The 21,287-nt window shown below is 36.9% G+C and overlaps 1 protein-coding gene across 3 annotated transcripts in view; it reads left to right on the top strand.

The window, feature by feature from the left end:
* Positions 1 to 418: 418 nt before the first annotated feature.
* Positions 419 to 21,287, top strand: part of CACNA1I (calcium voltage-gated channel subunit alpha1 I) — a 173,384-nt gene continuing 152,515 nt past the window's right edge. For all 3 annotated transcript variants that reach the window (XM_087723205.1, XM_087723207.1, XM_087723206.1), the window contains exons 1-2: positions 419 to 525; positions 3,596 to 3,729. In XM_087723205.1, the coding sequence (XP_087579331.1) occupies positions 433 to 525; positions 3,596 to 3,729 (227 nt within the window). In that variant the 5' untranslated portion in view covers positions 419 to 432. The remainder of the gene's footprint in view (positions 526 to 3,595; positions 3,730 to 21,287) is intronic.

The raw sequence follows: 21,287 nt of genomic DNA on the forward strand, positions 1-21,287 counted from the left end.
CATTTTAGAGTAGCAGACAAAATAACTCATGTAAACAACTTATTCAGTAATAAAATTCTTCTCAGGTGATACTACCTTAGCTTGTATCCAGAACTGAAACCTTTTTCCATGGAACTATTTCTTTCATCTATAAGAATATATTTTGTACATGATTGATTTTTTTTATTCTATCTATGAAGGAATATGCTATCATATGATTTTCTCACCTGCAGTCTAATGGTATGATCTAAGAGCAGTTCTATTATCTCAATTATCTACTGTTTATGCATTGTGTTGCTATGATTTTATTGCTTACTATTGTACATTCTGATAGTTTTTTAAAAAACAAAAATTTCCACTCTAGTATACCTGATGGTTAATTATAATGTTGGAAAATGAGTTATTTCTTCCTTGACTTTATTTCTTCCTTCCACCTGGTTTGAATGTCTCAGCATGATGGTAATCCTACTAAACTGTGTCACACTTGGAATGTATCAACCCTGTGATGATATGGATTGCCTCTCCAACAGATGTAAAATTTTGCAAGTAAGTAGCTCCCTTTCTATAATGGCAATATGTGACCTTCTGTTTGATATCTTGACATATATTCCATAACTATGTTATGTGAACTAAAGTCATCAGCAAAGTCATGTAGAAATAAGGCCCATAGCAAGCCAGCACTTTTTAAATAATCTGTCAAAATGTCAAACTTGCTATTCTAGCTATTCATACACCTGCTTCTGTGTTTCCTCATATAACATTAGACTATATTATTGGGACTTTGAAAAAGTATTCATTCCCTTTCAGTTTTTCCAAATGTGAATATCTCTGTCAGGTATTTATTAGAGCTTTTTGTGTATCCTGCTGATATATGGAGTATTGAGACAGCAAATAGCACCAAAGTGGGATGCTTGTTCACTTGTTTCATAAACAAAGCCAAAATAAATTTCTAAAAAGTTTTCATTAAAAAGTGGCTGATACTTAATGTTCTAAAAAAGATTATAAAATCATTTCTAAAACTCCATCAACCCACAGTGAGACATAGAAATTGAGAGGATTTGAAACAAGATAAATCTTCCCAAGAGCGGATGACCTATCAAAATCAACATAATTTTGATTGATTCCCAGTCTTCAATAATAAAGACTATACATATAAAGTACATAAATACATTCAGAAAGTCACACAGAACTATTGAACAACATATACTGATCTGCAGGTCTCTATTGCCTTGGCTAAAGTAATTACGTTCATGAGGCCATCATCAGAAAATTACTGGGAGAGTAGCAAGTCCTTCCTCACTAAGAAAAATGTTGATACTCATTTCAAGTTTGTCAAAAATTACCTGGATAAACTTTCAGATGTCTGGAAGAATATTCTATGGATATTAAAGTCAAAAATGGAATGTTTCCATTTCTGTGGAATGCATTTTGTCTGGAAAAAATATACATTGCATTCCACAATAAGAACTTCATACCATGTACAAAGAGGAGATGGAAGTTTACTTGTTGGGGGATATTTTGCTGTCCCATTTTTGTCCATCTTTTAAAGTGCATGTGGGTACATGCTACAGCAAGATTCTAAGTGTACGAGCTCATGTACAGAGAATGGATTTTTTTAAAAAATTCAGCATTTTTGGCATGGCCAGGTTGAAGATTGGCATTTTAGAGTCAAACCGCATACAAATGATTTGGCAATACCTAAAGCCAGAAGTTCCTATTTAAAATCAAGACTGGATTATTGTAATGCGCTCTACATGGGGCTGCTCTTGAATAGTGTTCGAAGACTCCAATTAGTCCATAATGCAGCCACGCGAGCGATTGTGGGTGCACCAAGGTACACCCACGTTACACCTATCCTCCGTGAGCTGCACTGGCTACCTATTAGTCTCCGAATCCGCTTCAAGGTGCTGGTCACTACCTATAAAGCCCTACATGGCATCGGACCTGGGTACCTGAGAGACCGCCTCCTGCCGATTACCTCTCTCAGACCAATTAGATTGCACAGGTTGGGTCTCCTCCGGATTCCATCTGCCAGCCAATGTCGGCTGGCGACTCCCCGGGGGAGAGCCTTCTCTGTTGCAGCTCCGGCCCTCTGGAACGAGCTCCCTGTTGAGATCCGGATCCTTACTACCCTCCCAGCCTTCCGCAAAGCCACCAAGTCCTGGCTGTTCCAGCAGGCTGTGGGGAGCTGAGAAGCATCTACCTCCATAGAAATTGTGAATGTTGGTTTTGTTTTTAATATGTTGTCTTTGTCTTGTTCCCCCCTTTCCCTTGTCTTTTGTGAGCCGCCCGGAGTCCTCCGGGAGTGGGCGGCATACAAGACAAATAAACTAAACTACACTAAACTAAACTAAAAAACTCTCAAATATTACTGAGCTGAAGTGGCTTGCTATGAATAATAGGGCAACATTCCTGTAAAGCAATGTGAAAGAGATGAGAGATGCTTTTGTTTATGAAGTAAATGCAACGATCACCAAATCTTTATATTAGCTGTTCACTCAGCCTGATGTCAGGCTCAAGCCCAAAGGCAATACAATAAAATACAAATGAGTCCAATCCTTTATTTGCTTATATCTAATGGACAGAAACTTGCCAAACTAAAACTGTAAACCTCTAACCTAGGTGGCCCCAGCCCATGGTCTGTGGGCTGGCACAAGTCCACAGCATGCCACAAACTGGGCTGCACAACAAGCAAAGCCCCATCTGCAGGATGCAGGCAGCACATGAAAACACACCCCCTCCTTTCTGTGAAAAAATCTCTCTTCATACACCTGGTTCCTGGTACCCAAAAGGCTGAAGACTATTGTTCTAACCTACTTGAAATATGGTCTCTTATCCTCTTCCTCATCTAGCTTGGGACCCCTCATTCATTGTAACTTCAAACAATCACTGAAAAAGTAGGCATTATGCAGGGACTAACTGTAGACTGTTTGATACATTCTAAATAGCAAAAGTTGTTGGACTGAATTACAAATATAAAAATAAAAAACAATCAATAAACAATAGATTAAAACAAAAAAATGTGTAAAGATTATGTCAGATAGCTAAAAAAAAACACCAAAGATTTCAGCCTAGTCTATTATTTGTTAAGGGATCAGGTAGACATTTCTAGAAACAGTGTTCAGTGGAAGGATTGGTGAACATACTAGAATTGGCTCCTTTCTCTGTAAGACATCTGCAACATCTTTGTGGGTGGCAGTGCCTACAATATAGCAATATAGCAATAGCAGTAGACTTATATACCGCTTCATAGGCCTTTCAGGCCTCTCTAAGCGGTTTACAGAGAGTCAGCATATTGCCCCCAACAATCTGGGTCCTCATTTTACCCACCTCGGAAGGATGGAAGGCTGAGTCAACCCTGAGCCGGTGAGATTTGAACCGCTGACCTGCTGATCTAGCAGTAGCCTGCAGTGCTGCATTTAACCACTGCGCCACCTTGGCTCATTTGTGGGTGGCAGTGCCTACAAAAGGGTCTTCAAACATTATCTTAAACAATGTATAGAAAATATATAGAAAATATATAGAGAAAATCTTGTTTATGTATTTCATATGGCTATTCAAAATAATGGTTAAAATTCATTTAAATCTGCATCTTTTTTTCTTATGGACATTTTAGGTGTTTGATGACTTCATTTTTATCTTCTTTGCTATGGAAATGGTGCTGAAGATGGTGGCCCTGGGGATATTTGGCAAGAAATGCTACCTTGGAGATACCTGGAACCGCCTAGATTTCTTCATTGTTATGGCTGGGTATGTGTTTTCTTTTCTTTTTTTAACCTTATAGAAATACACCAATAGACTAATAGATATGGAATTGGGCACTGTCTCTAAGCATAATTTGGACATAACTGTAAGAATGATTCAATTCTGTCATGTTAAAAATTAAAAAGTGAATTGAAAGCATGCGTTCATACATTGAAAGGTCAAAAGTACTGCTAAGAAAACTTGATACAAATGAAAAAGTTTATCAGCACATCACAGTCTTTCAGCCAGTTTCATACTCATCTGTTGGGAAAGTTAATGCCCTTTCTTACATTACTTGGGTAGGACAGACATTAAAGGCTGGTGAATGCCAATGAAAGTTCTCTGTGGGAGGTTGCATTGCTATGTTTTTCTAACTAAAAAAAAACCTTGGAAACATTGTATAGCTTTAGAATCCCATATATTATATGTCCCCTTTGGGCATAATATGGGTACTTACTAGAATCCCCTGCTTTGTCCATGAAATTGAATTAAAATATCCTAGTGAGTAGCTATCCAGTTTCTATTTTAATACTTCCACAGAAATAATGTCTACAATTTCCCTAATTGATTAGTATCACTATCAAACCATTTTACTATTATGAATTCCCCCCCACCTAATATTCAGCTAAAATACTTTCCTGAAACTTTACCAGAGTGTGTCTTTCACTCTGAAACAATGAACAGGTAAATGTGCCCATTCTCTTTGTTTTATGAGCTGCTAGGAATCTAATTTAAGTATCACTAGTGAATAGCTTTATCCAAGGCTTTACAAAGGCTGCTGTCCAGGCTGAATCTTGTGATGTTGCATCTGATCTAGTGGATGGTTCTTAGCCCATTGTACAAGGCTTCCCTATTCCCTATAAATCATTTAAATAATATAATAGTAACAATAGAAGGCAACTATCATATAGTCAGAATCCCAAAGAAAGAATAGTTGGATATTGTCATCTTAAATAATATCTTAAGATTTCAAACATGTTTGGATGGCATTGCAAAAATGCAGGTTTAAGGAAGATTATCTAAACCTTCTGTTAGAATGTAGTTGTGCAGGCCCTTCTTGGTCCTTCAGATTTGTTCTTCCTCTCAGGCAATATCCTCACAATTTTATAAACTTTTGAGGACAAGTGAAAGATACTTTTTGGGAATAACTGTTGCTTTTCCATTTTATTCTTCCCATGATATAATCTGACTCTACCTGGCAAATCATAGAATTATCTGGTGGTTCAATCCAGCTTCCCAATAACCATTAGCTTCAGTAAAAAGCTAAAGTTTTCTCCATAATATCACTGTCTTAAAGCCTGATAGTGTAGGGTGTTAATGTCTACTGAAGATGACTGAAGTCACATTGTTGTATGCCAAAAGATACTGTATGATGCAATTACTTGCTATGATTAAAAAACTAAATGTCTATTAATGCATCTTATATTTGTCTTTGTCTTTTTTCACATCTATTCACATTGCTGACCTATATTAAAACTTGTGATCAATTACAGATTCTTTTTTTTTACATATGCCTTTATATAGCAATTATCCCCTTGTGCATTTGATTTCTTCTCCTAAGTGAAGAATTCTGAATCTGTCTCCATAAACTTCATTTTTTCTTTTGAGACCACTTTCTTAACCTTTAAAAATAATTTTGATTTTTGTCTCTCAGTACATATTAATAACCACCCAATGTAATTCTGATCATCAGAAAATCTGATAAGTACAAAGCATAGGAACAGAACAGAGTTTTCATGATCAGTTCAGTGTTGTTTCATTTTACAGAGTTTGGGTGTATAAGGGCATCTCTTTTATTAAAAGCAAAAGCATTGTGATTCTGTCTTTACTTTCCGATAGCCGATCTAAGCACACCTCAGGGACAAGGTGACATTTAAGTGCTTTAACAGCCAAGTTGCTGTATTAAAGCTGCAGTAGTCACTTCCTCTGTCCCTCTGCAACCTGAGTGAAGGGCACATAGGGATTTGCAAGTTAAATAACTAGTTGCACTGTCACAGTTTACACTTGTAGTCAAAATTTTACAGAATGCTGTCATTATACAATGAACATTTGCCATGCCAATTCTTTTTCTCAGTAAATAATCATTTATCGTTTGCATCTGGAATTTACAAGTAACAATGGGTTCAAGCTTAATTAAGTAGAAAACAGCTTTGTAAAATGGTATTTTCTATAGCAAAGAATAGCAATACAATTTCTTTGTGTGTATTCATTCCATTAAGTCAGCACAGAATTGTCACTTGGCTTGTTTTAGATCAGTGTAAATCCTTTATTGCTATCTATAAGTTTTTATTGTTGTCATTGTTTAATACAGCTGGAATACTTACTGCTGGCCAAATTTAAATGTCATACAGTCTAATTAATTATCTTGTGCAAATGAGAAACTTCTTTTCACTTTGAAAAATGTGCCAGATCTAACTTTGACTCCTGTCATGTGTTATGTCAATGTATATTTCCATCAGATTAAGCAATAGAAAATTCCTCCATTATAAAAATGGGTATAAAGGGGTATCATGTCTTCCTTTTACCACAGAACACCCATAACTCCCAAAAAGGAACTCCATTTCTATTGATCATTCAAATCTAGGAGAATCTCATAAAATTCATATGTATTTGGTGGGAGGGGGGATTATATAGCTCAAATGCAAGCTGAGAGAAAAGGCTTACGTGTGGCAGATTTATTTGCTGATTTTCTGGGGGAATATTATTACTGTTGTAACAATGTAGTAGGTTGCCCTTCAAAACATAGTTTATAACACAATAGATTTACTGAGGAAGTTGCTCAAAAGACAACTCACATGTGGTATTCTCAGTGTAATATTCAAGGTAAAATTTATATATTATTTAAAATGTTCAGAATCAAGTTCAGTATTTTTGACAATTGCCAAAGTAAATGTATAGGTATGGGCACACCAATACTTGACCCATATTCCAGAATGCAACTTGTTTCTTGCGCCAGTTGGAATATGAAAGTGTACACTCTATTAATTGCAAAAAAAAAAAAAAAACCCACCATAAGGAAACAAAGAATATAGAAATGCTTGTTGTTCAATGCACTCTTCTGGTGAATTAGCAGTAATCTATTTTGCCACTCAATAGATTTCATTCCCTTCTCTCGCTCTCGTCTCTCTGGTTCTTAATTCCAACATTAATTCATTAGGGAGTGGGGATTGTCCTAATTTTACTCAGCACTAAAACCTCTGGAATATATTAAGGTTAGTAAAGGTTTTATCAAAAGTTGTGATTCATATAAATTACTTAGAGGACAAATCAAACTCATGGGCTGAGTTTAACAAACTGATAACACTTTGTAAACCCCTCCCAGACACCCAACATTTATTCTATCCAAACTTCTATTGAACTAGTATATAATCCTCCCTTCTCCTGTCTTGTATTGTATTGTATTGTATTTTATTATTTGTATGCCGCCCTTCTCTGGGAGGACTCAGGGCGGCGAACAATTCAAGGGGGGAAAAAGGGGGAACATAAAAAGACAAAATACAAATAATAAAAGTAGACAACAGTCGTACAACCATACATGTCGAGAGAGGAGGGAACTCATCACCCCCAGGCCTGCCAGCAAAGGGAAATTGGTGTTAGATAAGGGTCAACAGAATTCAAAGTGGACTGGACTTAAATGTGGATCCACTAGATGTTCAGCCTGAAGGAACTCAAAACTGATGATGTGCTTGACCCCTCTCTCTGGCTCAGCATGATCATCTCCTATAACAATATTCCAAATGTGGCCTTACCAATGCAATATAAAATGGTACTAACATTTCTATCCCTCTGTTGATACAGCCTAAGATTGCACTGGCTTTTTTGGCAACTGCCACACATTGCTGGCTTATACTTAAGTGGTTGTCCAGTAGGACCTCTAGATCCTCTCACAGTTACTGCTGTTGAGGCAGATACTGTTCAGCCAGGTTGAAGTAGATTTCCCACCAATGAGACAATGAGCTTTTCAAAACAATACCTGATACCAGCTTTAGCTCTGATTTTGCTGAACCATTGCAGAGCTGGCAAAACCCTGATTCAAGGCTCCAAATGACTGAGAACAGAGAGCTGGAGCTGATTCAGAGTGGCACAACATCTTTGGATGAAGGAGCATTATATCTGTCTATCTCTCTGTCTTCTCTCCCCATTTAGGAATTAGTTCATAAGTAAAAGTTACAATTAAGAATAAAAACAGTTGCATTTGATTGATGTATTGGAAATGCAATTACCCCAAAGAACATTCATAAAAGCAAAACCCAATAGAAATGTAATGAGCTATAAATACTGTGAAACGAACAAATACTCCCTTTTCAATGGGAAATGGAGTATCAAGTGGAAATACTGTCAGAGTTTGGCAATCTTTTGTGGTTCCTTGAGTGAGTGAATCAGATACCATAGAAATTTCTCTCAAGATTAGTCTGATCATATGGAAAAGGGCCACCTAATCTCCACCCCCAAGTTATTACTGCATTGTTCTCTTTGCATAGGCAATTTTTGAGAAGCTGCAAAAGTGCAACTTAGGTCACTAACCTTTTTGAGAGCTGCGGTAGGATATCCAACAATGCACTGACATTTCTAGAAACGATGCGACTGTAATATTTTTGGGGGGACTTTTGTCCACTGAAATGAGGTTTCAGAGTGGGAATGGGAATGAGAAGTCTCAGGGACAGCAAAATAGCTCTAATGAAATATTATGCTAAAGCTTTCCCCATGATTCAAAAACCTGCATCTTTCTTTGATTATAATGTGTGATCTAGTGGAAAAATGAAGGAAAAAAAAGGAAAATAGTAATAGAAAATAGTAATTTGTATGGTCCCAGATACTATAGTCCCCAATTCTGGATTTATAAGATAAGGTAGGCTATAAATCATCAATGGTGCCTATACAATGGTAGGCACACCTATTTTGTTTATTCAAGTATGTTTCTTTCCTCATCTTCCCCTATTTGCAAATTCCAAGAGTTACAATTTTCCTTAAGTAAATTCCACCATCTGCTTCTTGCCCTCTTCACCTTCACTTCCCAGGCAATTTAGCTGTTTCTGGAGGAAGACTCCACTGTCACTAAAAATGTACAGTTGCCATAGCAATGAGAATTGTCATCACTATATCTTTATTCCCTCCTCTCTTTCTCAGATTAAGGAGTGACTTTTAAAATAAAAGGCCACAAATCAATATTTTTCTTCTTTGCTGTCTCCCTTAAGAAATCAGACACTTCCCAAAACAAAAGCATATATTTTGCTGGGCTAAATAAAACATTGAAGCACACAAAGAAGCAATATCTTTTCTCTGCTGAATTCCCATTTCTTTACCATCTCTCAAGTTAGATCAGACAGCTGGTGACCAGGTGGCTAGTATTTGGTGGCTGCTGTTGAAGGACAAGACCATTCTCCATTTCATTTGTTTGCTGCAGGGATGTTCACAAAGTAGGCATGGTAAAAGAAAAAGAAATAAAGATGGCAGCTGTAATGGTGCCAATAAAACTCTGCCTAATTTTTTATGTGTGCAGAGGATTTTGTTTATTTAATGGATGATTTACTTATTTAAAACATTTGACCAGTTACACAACTCAGTCAAGGTGACTCTAGCAGGCTTACAGAAAATGCAACACAACCTCAGAAAAATTAATACAAAAATGCAATACAGAAACCAATAAGCAATCATGAAATAAAACAATATAATTGAGATAAAGAGAAACAACACCATTATGTAAATGGTGGTTACAACCCAAAGGCCTTGGGAACAAGCCAAGTCTTGATAACCTTACTGAAGGTGCCAACTATTTCTCAGGAAGGTCATTGTATATTTCCTCTTTGTCCTCATTCCTGGAAATGGGACTCACACAAGTGTAATCGAGGTTAGTTAGTTGTATTGGTTCTCCAAGATATCTTCACAAAAGCTTCAACATCCAAGGATCTGTTCTGACCTAAGCTTCCTTAAAAAGCATGTAGCAGAGTCTTGGTCCTGGCAAAACCTCTTTTATTTACATGACTGTGAATTCCTTTCATTCACAGTCAGCAATGCTTGACAAACAGTCTTTCAAAGGAATATTTATCAACATGAACTTTATCTCACTCAGAGAGCTGCCAGATAACTAGTTTCCAAGTGCAGGGCAAGGCAACACTTGGCACAGAGTCACTTACAGTCACAAACAGAACTTTCCACTCTTGAAATGACCAAAGGAACAAATTGTTTCCTGCAAAAGCCCACTCCACGCTCATTGCTCTTTTATTTCCTATGGGAGGGGCCAATCACCTCCAAGGTGTGGCTTTACTCCCAAGTTGACCCTACTTTCTTAGTTGTTCTTGTCTTCTGGCAGCTCTGTGCATGCGTATACTGGGAACAGGCTCCAGCTATTCCTCTGCCTCACTGCTATCTAGCTCACTCTCTGCCTCCAATGCAGAGCCTTCGTCTGAGCTTTCCTCAGCCCCCAGGTCTCGTCCATGTTCCTCCCCAACCTCCTCACCATCCAACTCTGCTGTCAGCTCTGTTGGCCACTGGCGAGCCAAAACAGGATGTCTAATTTGTATATTCAGCAGATGGGTATAAATACCCCTATCCTTAAGACATCAACAGATTTTCTATGATGAGACTTAAAAACGGACAGAATTTCAATTGCACAATTGTGTCTGCCATCTTGACTTCTTTTTCCCATATACTGTGAACACCCATGATTTGGCATATGTTCTCTTGCAAATAGAGTTGTTGTTTTTTTCAAGAACTGACTCACATTGGATGTACTTGCTGAACCAATTTTAACTTAAAAAGCTTCTTTTCACAAAGTAGTTTAGAAGCAAGACTTCAACATTTAAGATTAAGTGTACTAAATTGCTTGTCAGTTTTGTAATGGTGGGTCTGTGATTAAGAGGTCGAGGAGAGTAAGAAAGTCACTGCCTTGAAAAAGCATCTGAGCTCCAATTTCTTTTCCATCCGACCTCATCTGGCTTGCTGTTTAAATCTGTTCTCCCATCATGGTTATTAGCATTTATCTGGAATTTTAGATTCTGGAGCTTAATACTAGAACATTATTCTTAATACTTCTTCTCTATAAATGATAATTGTATGACTTTATTATTATAAGTAGATGATGTGGTGGAATCAACGGCTGAAAGGAGGGAGGCCCTGGTGGCGGTAGTTAAGAGATATGTCAGTCTAAACTCTATAGATGGGAGGTCAGACACTTAGATCTATATATCTGGATTTCCCAGGGGAAAATAGGCAGTCTGGTGAGATTCTTGTGTATAGTGGAGTCAACCGTAAAGCAACCTCTTGACCTAAGTCCTAGAGCCACTTTTATTGTTTGTGCCTGACAACCCGTAGCTCTTGGAAGATATATATAGCAAAGTGAAATCCCAGGTACAAGATAACACATAGCAGTGCCAATGTGGAATTTACACTATCCTCAGTGAGTTGCCAATCATCACTGTGCATAACCTGAATCCAGAGGGTCATCACCTAAAGATCATACTCCATTTCTTAGCTTGTTTGCTTCATTGAGGCATATAGCTGCCTCACTGAGCATATGAGCATATGAGATAAAATAAAACCTGAAGATATTTTTTCAGATCGAAAGAAATAATATTTATTCTAGCATCTGTGACATAAGTGTCAACGTAGGAAAATTCAGAATGGGGATACTCATTAACCTTGAAAATGAGTTTCTAATCTTTGTTTCCAGTTCTGCAAACACAATAACAATTAAATTCCGAAAATAAGAACACATTTTTAATTGCAAATCATATTTCAAATCATATTCCTAAGTGAATGTTAAAAGCAAGAAATTTTCACTGCCCTTTTATATAGCAAAACTGCAGATTTGAAGGATATTTTTGCATTACTTAATGGGGTTAATTAAGACAAGAACATTTTCTATATATGATGAGCTAGAATCTAGTTTTCATGAACAATAGATGTAACATACCTATTTCTAGACTGAACCATTTCAAATTACAGAAGGAAGGTCATAGAATGGATTTTTTTTCATGCTCAAAAGAAACTTAAAGAGAATTATTTTAAGCTTCTTTATTAAAGCTCATTTTTTCTCCCAAGGAATACGGAAGGAATGAAGGAGGATTGATCATATGAGCCTGCAACATAGAAACATACATACCACATTATCCCTTTTTTGGCATTAGCAAAAGACAAAAATATGTAAGAAATAAAAAACAATGAAAGCCATGAGATAATGAAAGAAAATATAGCTCAATCCGGGTTATCCCAACCTTATTCACTACACTACTCCATATCTTTCTATACTTGGACATCATCCTTCCACTGTATCATACATTAATTCTTGAAATGGTTCATCTCTTTTTTTTGAGGATTTCATCAGTTCTGTTCCCCCATGTCTTCCTCTTCTTTAACCATTCATTCTTTTTTCATACATTTGTTTTACAATTTGATCCTCATTCATTCAGTTTGTATAATTAAACAGTGTTTATGTATTAATTACTTACTCATACAGATTCAATGACACCCATTCATTCTTGAGCCTATATATTCTTGTTCTACTACATGCACTTCCTAAGTACCGTACTCCATTTTCATTCCGTTCAATTTACTTTTATATTTTTCTTGACAAATGCAAACCTTGCTATGATATAACAAAGTAGGAGAAGGCACTCACAGGGAACATCAGAAGACAATGATGACATTAGAGTAGTCATAGCCACATAATTGAAACCCTATTGGTTTATACATTTTTGCAGTGTCTACATGTGTACAAAAGATGTGGAGCTTCAATTCCATATTTATTGCCACCATCTTGACTTTTCTGATGCTTCCTACAGACCCCTATTCCAGAAGTCTACTCTTATAAACAAGTAGTTTTGCTTTTTTTAAAAAATCTTTTTTTTTTGCAGCAGACCACATGCCACCCACATGGCACCCATACTAACATTTACATATATTAAAAGATCTCCATCTATTTTACCATATTTCATACATATTTTATCAAGGTGCAGAAATTCATTCAGTGCTGTAGGCTTTTTTGCCTTTTATGCATTACTTGCAATTATTCACTCTACTTCCCCTGACAATCCTTGGTCTTTTAAACTGTACATTGATTTTCAGATTCAGTGTGCATAACATTCCATGCAACTTATTTGGATTCTCAATCAACAACAGAGAATCATTATCTGCATACATAAATATCTGTGCATCCATCGCACTACCACCACCACCACCACCACCACCACTTATTATTATTATTATACAATTGTATCACAGCGGCCAGTTGTTTCGCCGGATTGGTTACTAGTCGGGCCCCACCCAGGGGCCTAGGACGTCGTAACGTATTTTCGTAATATGCGTGCAGATCCAAGCAGTGTGGCTTTTTGCATTTGACTGATGGTGATTTTGTCAATTTTTAACTGTTTTAAATGTAATTCCAGTGCTTTTGGAATAGCACCCAGTGTGCCAATTACCACTGGAATTACCACTGCTGGTTTGTGCCATAGTCGTTGAATTTCGATTTTTAAGTCCTGGTATTTTGCGATTTTTTCATGTTCCTTCTTGTTATTGGTCTGTAGTTTTCAGGTGTTGTTCCTTTAGTTGCATCTTTCTGAATCAAGTATGTTTTTCCAGTTGTCAACCATTCATCAATTTGGCCCTTTTGTAAAATTTCATTCAGTTGCCTGGCCAATATTGCATGTAAACTGGTCAGATATTTGAGCCAGAAACCATGTAATTGGTCCTTTCCAGGTGATGTCCAATTCTTTACCTTTTTAACTCGATTTTTGACCATCTCAGTTGTTATTTTTAATACTTGCATTTGTTTGTTGCCAATGCTTTTCTCAAAGTCATGTATCCACTTTGCTTCCTTGTTGTAGTCCTTTGCATTTTCCCACAATTTTTTCCAGAATTCAACTGTGGCCTGTTTTTCTGGTTTTTCACTTTTGGTGTCACCATTCACATTAAGACTTTGATAAAAACGCCGTTGGTCTGATCGAAATTGCTGATTTTGTTTATATTGGATGATTTGTGCCTCATATCTTTCAATTTTTCTAGCTGTTGCTGTTATCTGCTGTTTTACAATCTCTACAGCTTCATTGATGTTTCTTGTATCCAATCTATATCTTCTGATTATGGCACGGTTTTCATCTGCACTATATTTTTGTCGTTTTGTTGGCTGGTCCACTTGTAGCCCACTTGTCGACGGATGTCCAGGGACCCCAACATCCGCCACGGCCCTTGTTAACCCGCGCGACAACCGATTCGGTATGGAATTCTTATTTGTTTTTTTCACCATATTGTATGGGTTGGCGGTTTTTTTTTTACGGGACCAGATGCCAACCTGACCCCAACCCTCCTCCTTTCTCATCCGGGCTTGGGACCGGCAACAGCGGAGTTATTATTATTATTATACAATTGTATCACAGCAGCCAGTTGTTTCGCCGGATTTGGCATTGGTTACTAGTCGGGCCCCACCCAGGGGCCTAGGACGTTGTAACATATTTTCATAATATGCGTGCAGATCCAAGCAGTGCGGCTTTTTGCATTTGACTGATGGTGATTTTGTCAATTTTTAACTGTTTTAAATGTAATTCCGGTGCTTTTGGAATAGCACCCAGTGTGCCAATTACCACTGGAATTACCACTGCTGGTTTGTGCCATAGTCGTTGAATTTCGATTTTTAAGTCCTGGTATCTTGCGATTTTTTCATGTTCCTTCTCGGCGACCCTGCTATCACCTGGTATTGCAATATCTATGATTGTAACCTTGTTTTTCTCAACCAGTGTGATGTCTGGCATATTATGCGCCAGTATTTTGTCTGTTTCTATACGGAAATCCCACAAGATCTTGACCATCTGATTTTCGGTGACTTTTTCAGGCTGATGTTCCCACCAGTTTTTTGCTGTTTTAATATTAAAATTTTTGCACAAATTCCAATGGATCATTTGCGCTACTGAATTGTGCCGCAATTTATAATCAGTCTGTGCGATTTTTTTACAGCAGCTGAGTATGTGATCAACAGTTTCATCAGCTTCTTTGCAAAGTCTGCATTTGGCATCATCAGAGGATTTTTCGATTTTGGCCTTAATGGCATTTGTGCGGATAGCTTGTTCTTGCGCAGCCAGGATTAGTGACTCTGTTTCTTTCTTTAATGTACCTGTTGTTAACCATAACCAAGTTTGTTCACTGTCCACTTTATCTTTTATTTTTTCCAGAAATTGGCCATGCAGTGCTTTGTTCTGCCAACTCTCCATTCTTGATTTTATCACATTTTTTCTGTATTCTTGTTTTGTCTGTTGGGCCTTCAGTAGATTTTTGTTCTTTACTTCGATTAATAGATGTTCTTGACTTTCTTTTAAATAATCAGCCAGTGCATGTTTTTCTTCTTCAACTGTTTGCTTCACTTGTAATAATGTGAATTTTTTTCAGCTTCCTTGGCTGCTTGGTAGCCTAATTTCATTTTTTTTAAGATTACTGATAGTGGGATCATTGCGATGATGAAGAGAAGAGGTGAAAGTGAATCACCCTGGAAAATTCCTCGCTTGATATTAACCATTCCGTAGATCTCATTCCCTACTGCCAACTCAGTTTTCCATTGTTTCATCGCCTTTTCAGCAAAGGATGTAATATTTTTGCTAATGCCAGTTGTTTCTAAGCATTTTATGATCCAACTATGTGGCAGTGAGTCAAATGCCTTTTTGTAATCAATCCAGACCATATTCAAGTTCGTTTTTCTGTTCTTACAATTTTCTAATATCATTTTATCAATTAGGAGCTGATCTTTTGTGCCCCTGCTCCTTCTTTTGTTGCCTTTTTGCTCTACTGGCAAGATGTTGTTTGTTTCCAAATAATCCATCATGTTATCTGCAATAATGCTTGTGAGTAATTTGAAGGTTGTTGGCAAGCATGTTATTGGTCTGTAGTTTTCAGGTGTTGTTCCTTTAGTTGCATCTTTCTGAATCAAGTATGTTTTTCCAGTTGTCAACCATTCATCAATTTGGCCCTTTTGTAAAATTTCATTCAGTTGCCTGGCCAATATTGCATATAAACTGGTCAGATATTTGAGCCAGAAACCATGTAATTGGTCCTTTCCAGGTGATGTCCAATTCTTTACCTTTTTAACTTGATTTTTGACCATCTCAGTTGTTATTTCTAATGCTTGCATTTGTTTGTTGCCAATGCTTTTCTCCAAATCATGTATCCACTTTGCTTCGTTATTGTAGTCCTTTGCATTTTCCCACAATTCTTTCCAGAATTCAACTGTGGCCTGCTTTTCTGGTTTTTCACTTTTGGCATCACCATTCACATTAAGACTTTGATAAAAATGCCGTTGGTCAGATCGAAATTGCTGACTTTGTTTATATTGGATGATTTGTGCCTCATATCTTTCAATTTTTCTAGCTGTTGCTGTTATCTGCTGTTTTACAATCTCTACAGCTTCATTGATGTTTCTTGTATCCAATCTATATCTTCTGATTAGCCGATCTATCATTTTGTTGTTTTTAAGCCGTTGCTCATGCATGTTCTTTAATTTACTAGCATCTGCCCTTAATTTTTTGACTTTTTGTTCTAATCGGATTTTCCACTTTGGCTTTGATCCTTTTTCTGTTGTGTGACTAAGTACTTTGATTTTAATGCCTAGTTCATTAGTGACTATTACAACTGCGCTGTACATTAACTGGTTCGTTTCCAAGATAGATCCCTATTCAATTGTTGAAAACACTGCATTAACCATTTTCATGATAGGGGCAAAATTTTCTTAGGCACAGTTTTTAGTGATGGTAAACGTTGCCTTTCCTCATTAAGCAGAAAATGCTCTATGTTCTTATCCTTCAATTCTTTTTGTTTTTGAGTTAGTTCATCAGTTGGTTCAGTGATAACTGGTTCTAGTGGTGGTGGTGTTATTTCCTCCCCGAGAGCGTCTTACGGGAGTTCTACTATAATGTCTTTAGTTGTGTCTTGAATATCAGTTATTTCCGCTTGTGATATTGTTTTTTTGGTTTTGCAATTTGCCTGAATTTCCTGAAGTTCAACTTCACTAAACACTTTATTCCGTATAATAAATCGCCTTTGATCTGCTAGTCATTGTTCACTAACATTTGAATCTGGATATTGTTGTTTCCATAATTCATACATTCACTTTAAATAACTTCTTTTTTCTGGCTCTGAGTTGTAGTAACAGGCCATTATGGCACAGTTTTCATCTGCACTATATTTTTGTCGTTTTGTTGGCTGGTCCATTGTAGCCCACTTGTCGACGGATGTCCAGGGATCCCAACATCCGCCGCGGCCCTTGTTAACCCGCGCGACGACCGATGCAGTATAAAATTTTTATTCGTTTCTTTCACCATATTGTATGGGTTGGCAGTTTTTTTTATGGGGTCAGGTTGCCAACCTGACCCCAACCCTCCTCCTTTCTAATCCGGGCTTGGGACCGGCAACGGCGGAGTATTATCATCATCATCATCATCATCATCATCATCATCATCATCATCATTCAGTAGGTATTTTATTTATTCTCACACATGCTTTTTGTTCACCGTGTACCATTATTATTACATTCAGCAACTACAGAGCAACTTATTTGTGCAAAACATTACATATTCACTTTATTATAAACTGTCTCAACATTCAACAAACATATAATTAACTTCCTTTCTTGCATTCATACATTTCTCAATAATCTGTTGAAGAGCAAAAGTCTGGTCTGCATAGACAGTACTTGCGTCCTGCACTGCAACCCTCAGTTTTGCTCTATTTTTATAAATGAGAACTAGATTTAAATTACTACCACATCTCCTTTCAGCAAAGATCTTAGGCTGGCATTACTTATCATTGTTGAGAGACAGCAATTCTTCTAATAAACTGAAAGGTTAAAGGAAAACTGAAACACAATGGTATCGTGGCATGAATTTCATGTGCCAAAGATATCCATATTGGAGGTATTATAAATATTTTATAACATCTAATCACACTTCAAAAATACTGGCCAATAATCAATCACAAATAGTGAGCTATGTATGGTTCAAAGAGAACCTAGAAATAAGGAGAAATTTTCTGATAGTGAGGAAAATGAATCAGTGGAATGGCTTGCTTCCAAAAATTGTAGGTGCTTCATCACTGGAGGTTTTTAAGAAGAGATTGGACCACAATTTGTATGAAATGGGATAGGGTTTCCTGCTTGAGTAGGGGGTTGGACTTGAAGACCTCCAAGATCCCTTCCAACTCTGTTATTTTGCTACTCCAATCCATGCACTCCTAAAGAGATGATTGCTAAAACTAGATTGAAAAATGACAAATATACAAACACAGGCTTCTTTCAAATGTAGATTGAGTTCAAATTGCGAAATGGTAGCTGATAGCTTCAGTAATCCATTTCCTGCTAATCACTATGTTTGGGTTTCAGAAATAAATAATTTTAATTAATACAATACAATAGCAGAGTTGGAAGGGACCTTGGAGGTAAGGGACCTTGGAGGGAATTGTTTCAACTTAATATTACATTGATATAATTGTATTGCTAAAAATCAAAGCTGAGAAATTGTACTCCTGAACTAGGCTGAACAGGAATACTTTCAACAACCATATTAAACTTGCCATAGCTGAAGATTTCTAAATAGCTTCTGACCCATTACGGAATTAAGAGTTCAATGAAAAATGATTTATGAAAAGAAATCTGCAGGTTCATTAATTGATTCACACCTTTGATTTAGATTCTGCCCTGTCTACGGAGTTTCAGTTTCAAAATGAATTGCAGTTCACAGCTATTTTATGCACATCAGAACTGATTGTGTTAATTCATATCATGTGTTTTCAGGATGGGGGTGTGTGTCACTCTCTTTTTGATGGAACTGATCTCTGAAAGCTTTGTTGAGAGATTTGGGGCAATCTAAAATGGGAGAGCTCCATTAAAAAAAATCTGCTTCCTTTTCCACCATAGGAACATATCATTATATAGGACAACAGGATCTATCAAAAAGCAGACTTATTTACAGAGTGAATGAATTGTTCTTCCAAAATGCTAAATAAATAAATAAAAAGATATCACTGATCAAAGTAATTACTTTGCTCCATCCTATTTTTAAACCTGAAGTGCTACAAGAATCACAAGAGAAAATTAGAAAACGTGCTTGTATAAAAAGGAAATACTAAGAAACCTTTTCCTCATTCTGCATTCTTTCTTTCACATTGCAAAAATCCAAATAAATATTATGGGAAAGAAAAGTCAAAAGATCTCCAATTCCTTTTTTTTTCTTTTCCCATTTGGCTGGCGAGGTGTCAGCAACTAACAATCAGTTCTATGCTTGTTGAACATGAAACAACTAAATTATCTGATAACTGGTGAGCAGAAGGCAGGAGATAAAGGAAAATAAATATCTCAGTACCTGCTAGGAATAGAATCCCAAGAAGGCAAAGACAACATAGATATTTTTATTTCATTTTTCTTGTATCCAAGATTGGAAATAATAAACCTTTTTGGATAAATTCATTTTTCAGACTAAGCCACAATGTGGTTCATTTGTCTTTGACTTAGTATAATATGTAAACCTACATTCTGCATTTTGAAAATCGTAGTTTATACTGTTATTTATCAACCAAGCTACTGTGATTTCTTTAATATGCTGTGGTTAAAGCCAGCAATGGCTTAGTGGCTTCCCAACTTGCAATCTTAGCTAGTTGGAAAATCGGAACGTGCAATCTTAGCTTGTTGGAAATTAACACTTTTCCAAATGCCAAAATAAGAATTTTACATCAAAGGTCCCGAGGATATATTTTAAATGATAAAAATGTATATCCCTGAATTCCTTTAACTTCCAAAATAATTTAGACTCCTCACTTGCTTTTTTGCCTTTTAAAAAATCTGGCTGTAATCAGACTTCTCAGAGTCCCCGCCAACACTATGAAATCTACACTAAGTTGTCACTTGACATGACTGCTGCTTATGCCTCCACACATTAGCTTCAAAAACACCCCTATATTTCTTAATAGGACCTGACATTTTCTCTCCCCAGGTTTGGGAGAGATCTAAATGTAAAAGTGGTGTGAAATGATCACACATTATGCTTTGGAATGGGTGCCATAGACCTGGGTCAATTTCATAAAGCTTTTGCCAGGAGAGAAATAAATCCTCGATTAAATCAAGAATAACTTAATTAAGTGACTTGCCGTTTGGGGGTGTTGAGCTTCTCGGCTCTAAAACTAAAGTAACTGTGTAATTAGTAATTAATTTTTTTCTTTACTCCCAGAAGATATATCTTATTTAATGCTGGGAGAGAAAATAGAGTGAAATAACCCCCAAGCCTCATAGGGTGGAAAGAAAATGAGAAGGACTAAAATTACATCCTGTCTTCTTCTTTTGATACCCTCTAAGACAGTGATTCCCAACCTTGGTGACTTTAAGTCCTGTGGACTTCAACTCCCAGAATTCCCCAGCCTGGGGAAATCTGGGAGTTGAAGTCCACAGGACTTAAAGTCGCCAAGGTTGAGAAACACTGCTCTAAGAGATGAGGAGAGAGAGAGAGTGAGAGAGAGATAGCAGAAGAGATTTTTTTAAAAGCTGCTGCAAGCCAGGAATCAGATTGTTCCATCAAGAATATTTTGGCAACTCTTAGCTAAACACAACAGTAATGAGTGAGAGCAGAGTGAGAGCAGATAGGGTAACTCACCTGAAAAAAGAAGATTGTAGTGGGATAGAAAGAAATTTGGACAGAACAGAAATGCATTGTACCTGTCAAAATGCATGAGGAAGTTGGTGTGGATAAGTTCATAAAAAAATTAATATGCTCATCATATGACAGGTGAAGACCAACGATGGAAGGAATTGAAGTGGCCACTGAGTTGAATGACTAGGAAGATTTATGAATGTTTGGAAGGGCAGTAGCAAGTATTTTGGCTGATATCTCTTTGTTTTACGGTCTGTACTTTTTTTTTTTTAACCTTCTCTCACTTTCACTCGTGCACACTCACACAGATGCAAACTTACATTCAGATACTGAATTAATTTGACATCAGATTAATCCATAATGTGACTAGGACTGATGATGCATCTTAACCTGAAACGTGGCTTGTATTTAAAATTCTGCCTTATCTCTGAATCTGAACTGGGTGGGGAGGGACCTGTAGTTAATTCTCCCTTTTGGCATCTTAATGGAACCGTTGCAGCCTCAGCTTCTTCCTTGTCTTGTCTTTGTTTTCTCCTTTAACTCTGTGTGGGTTGAAACAAGGATGCAGGAGGGGAGAAATCTGAGGGGAGTTCAATCTTCAGTGACTCCAGTTTCAGTCAAGCTCCTGTAGGATTCTTTTAAAGCATAAAATCCAGAGAATACACTGGTTAAAATACAAGGTGAAATGTGAATGGCTATGATTTTCTGTGTCGTGTGTTATTTAAAAATAGTAAGTTTAATCTACGGCTAGTTACAGACTCTGTTGAGCAAATATAACCGCAGAAAACTCCCACAAATGTAATTATTCCAATTTGGTAGTCATTTTGTGTCATGTCCACTGGGAGAAGAAGAAAAAAAAGCCTCAGAATTTCATCACGACTTTATTTTAGAACACAATGATATTATATAGCAGTACAAATTCCATCTCAGCATGTATTCCAGTAATGCAAGCAATCT

Source organism: Thamnophis sirtalis, unplaced genomic scaffold (genome assembly GCF_051295495.1).
Source record: "Thamnophis sirtalis isolate CommonGarterSnake01/CBP01778 unplaced genomic scaffold, rThaSir2_p1.2 scaffold_9, whole genome shotgun sequence".
NCBI classification, from domain to species: domain Eukaryota; kingdom Metazoa; phylum Chordata; class Lepidosauria; order Squamata; family Natricidae; genus Thamnophis; species Thamnophis sirtalis.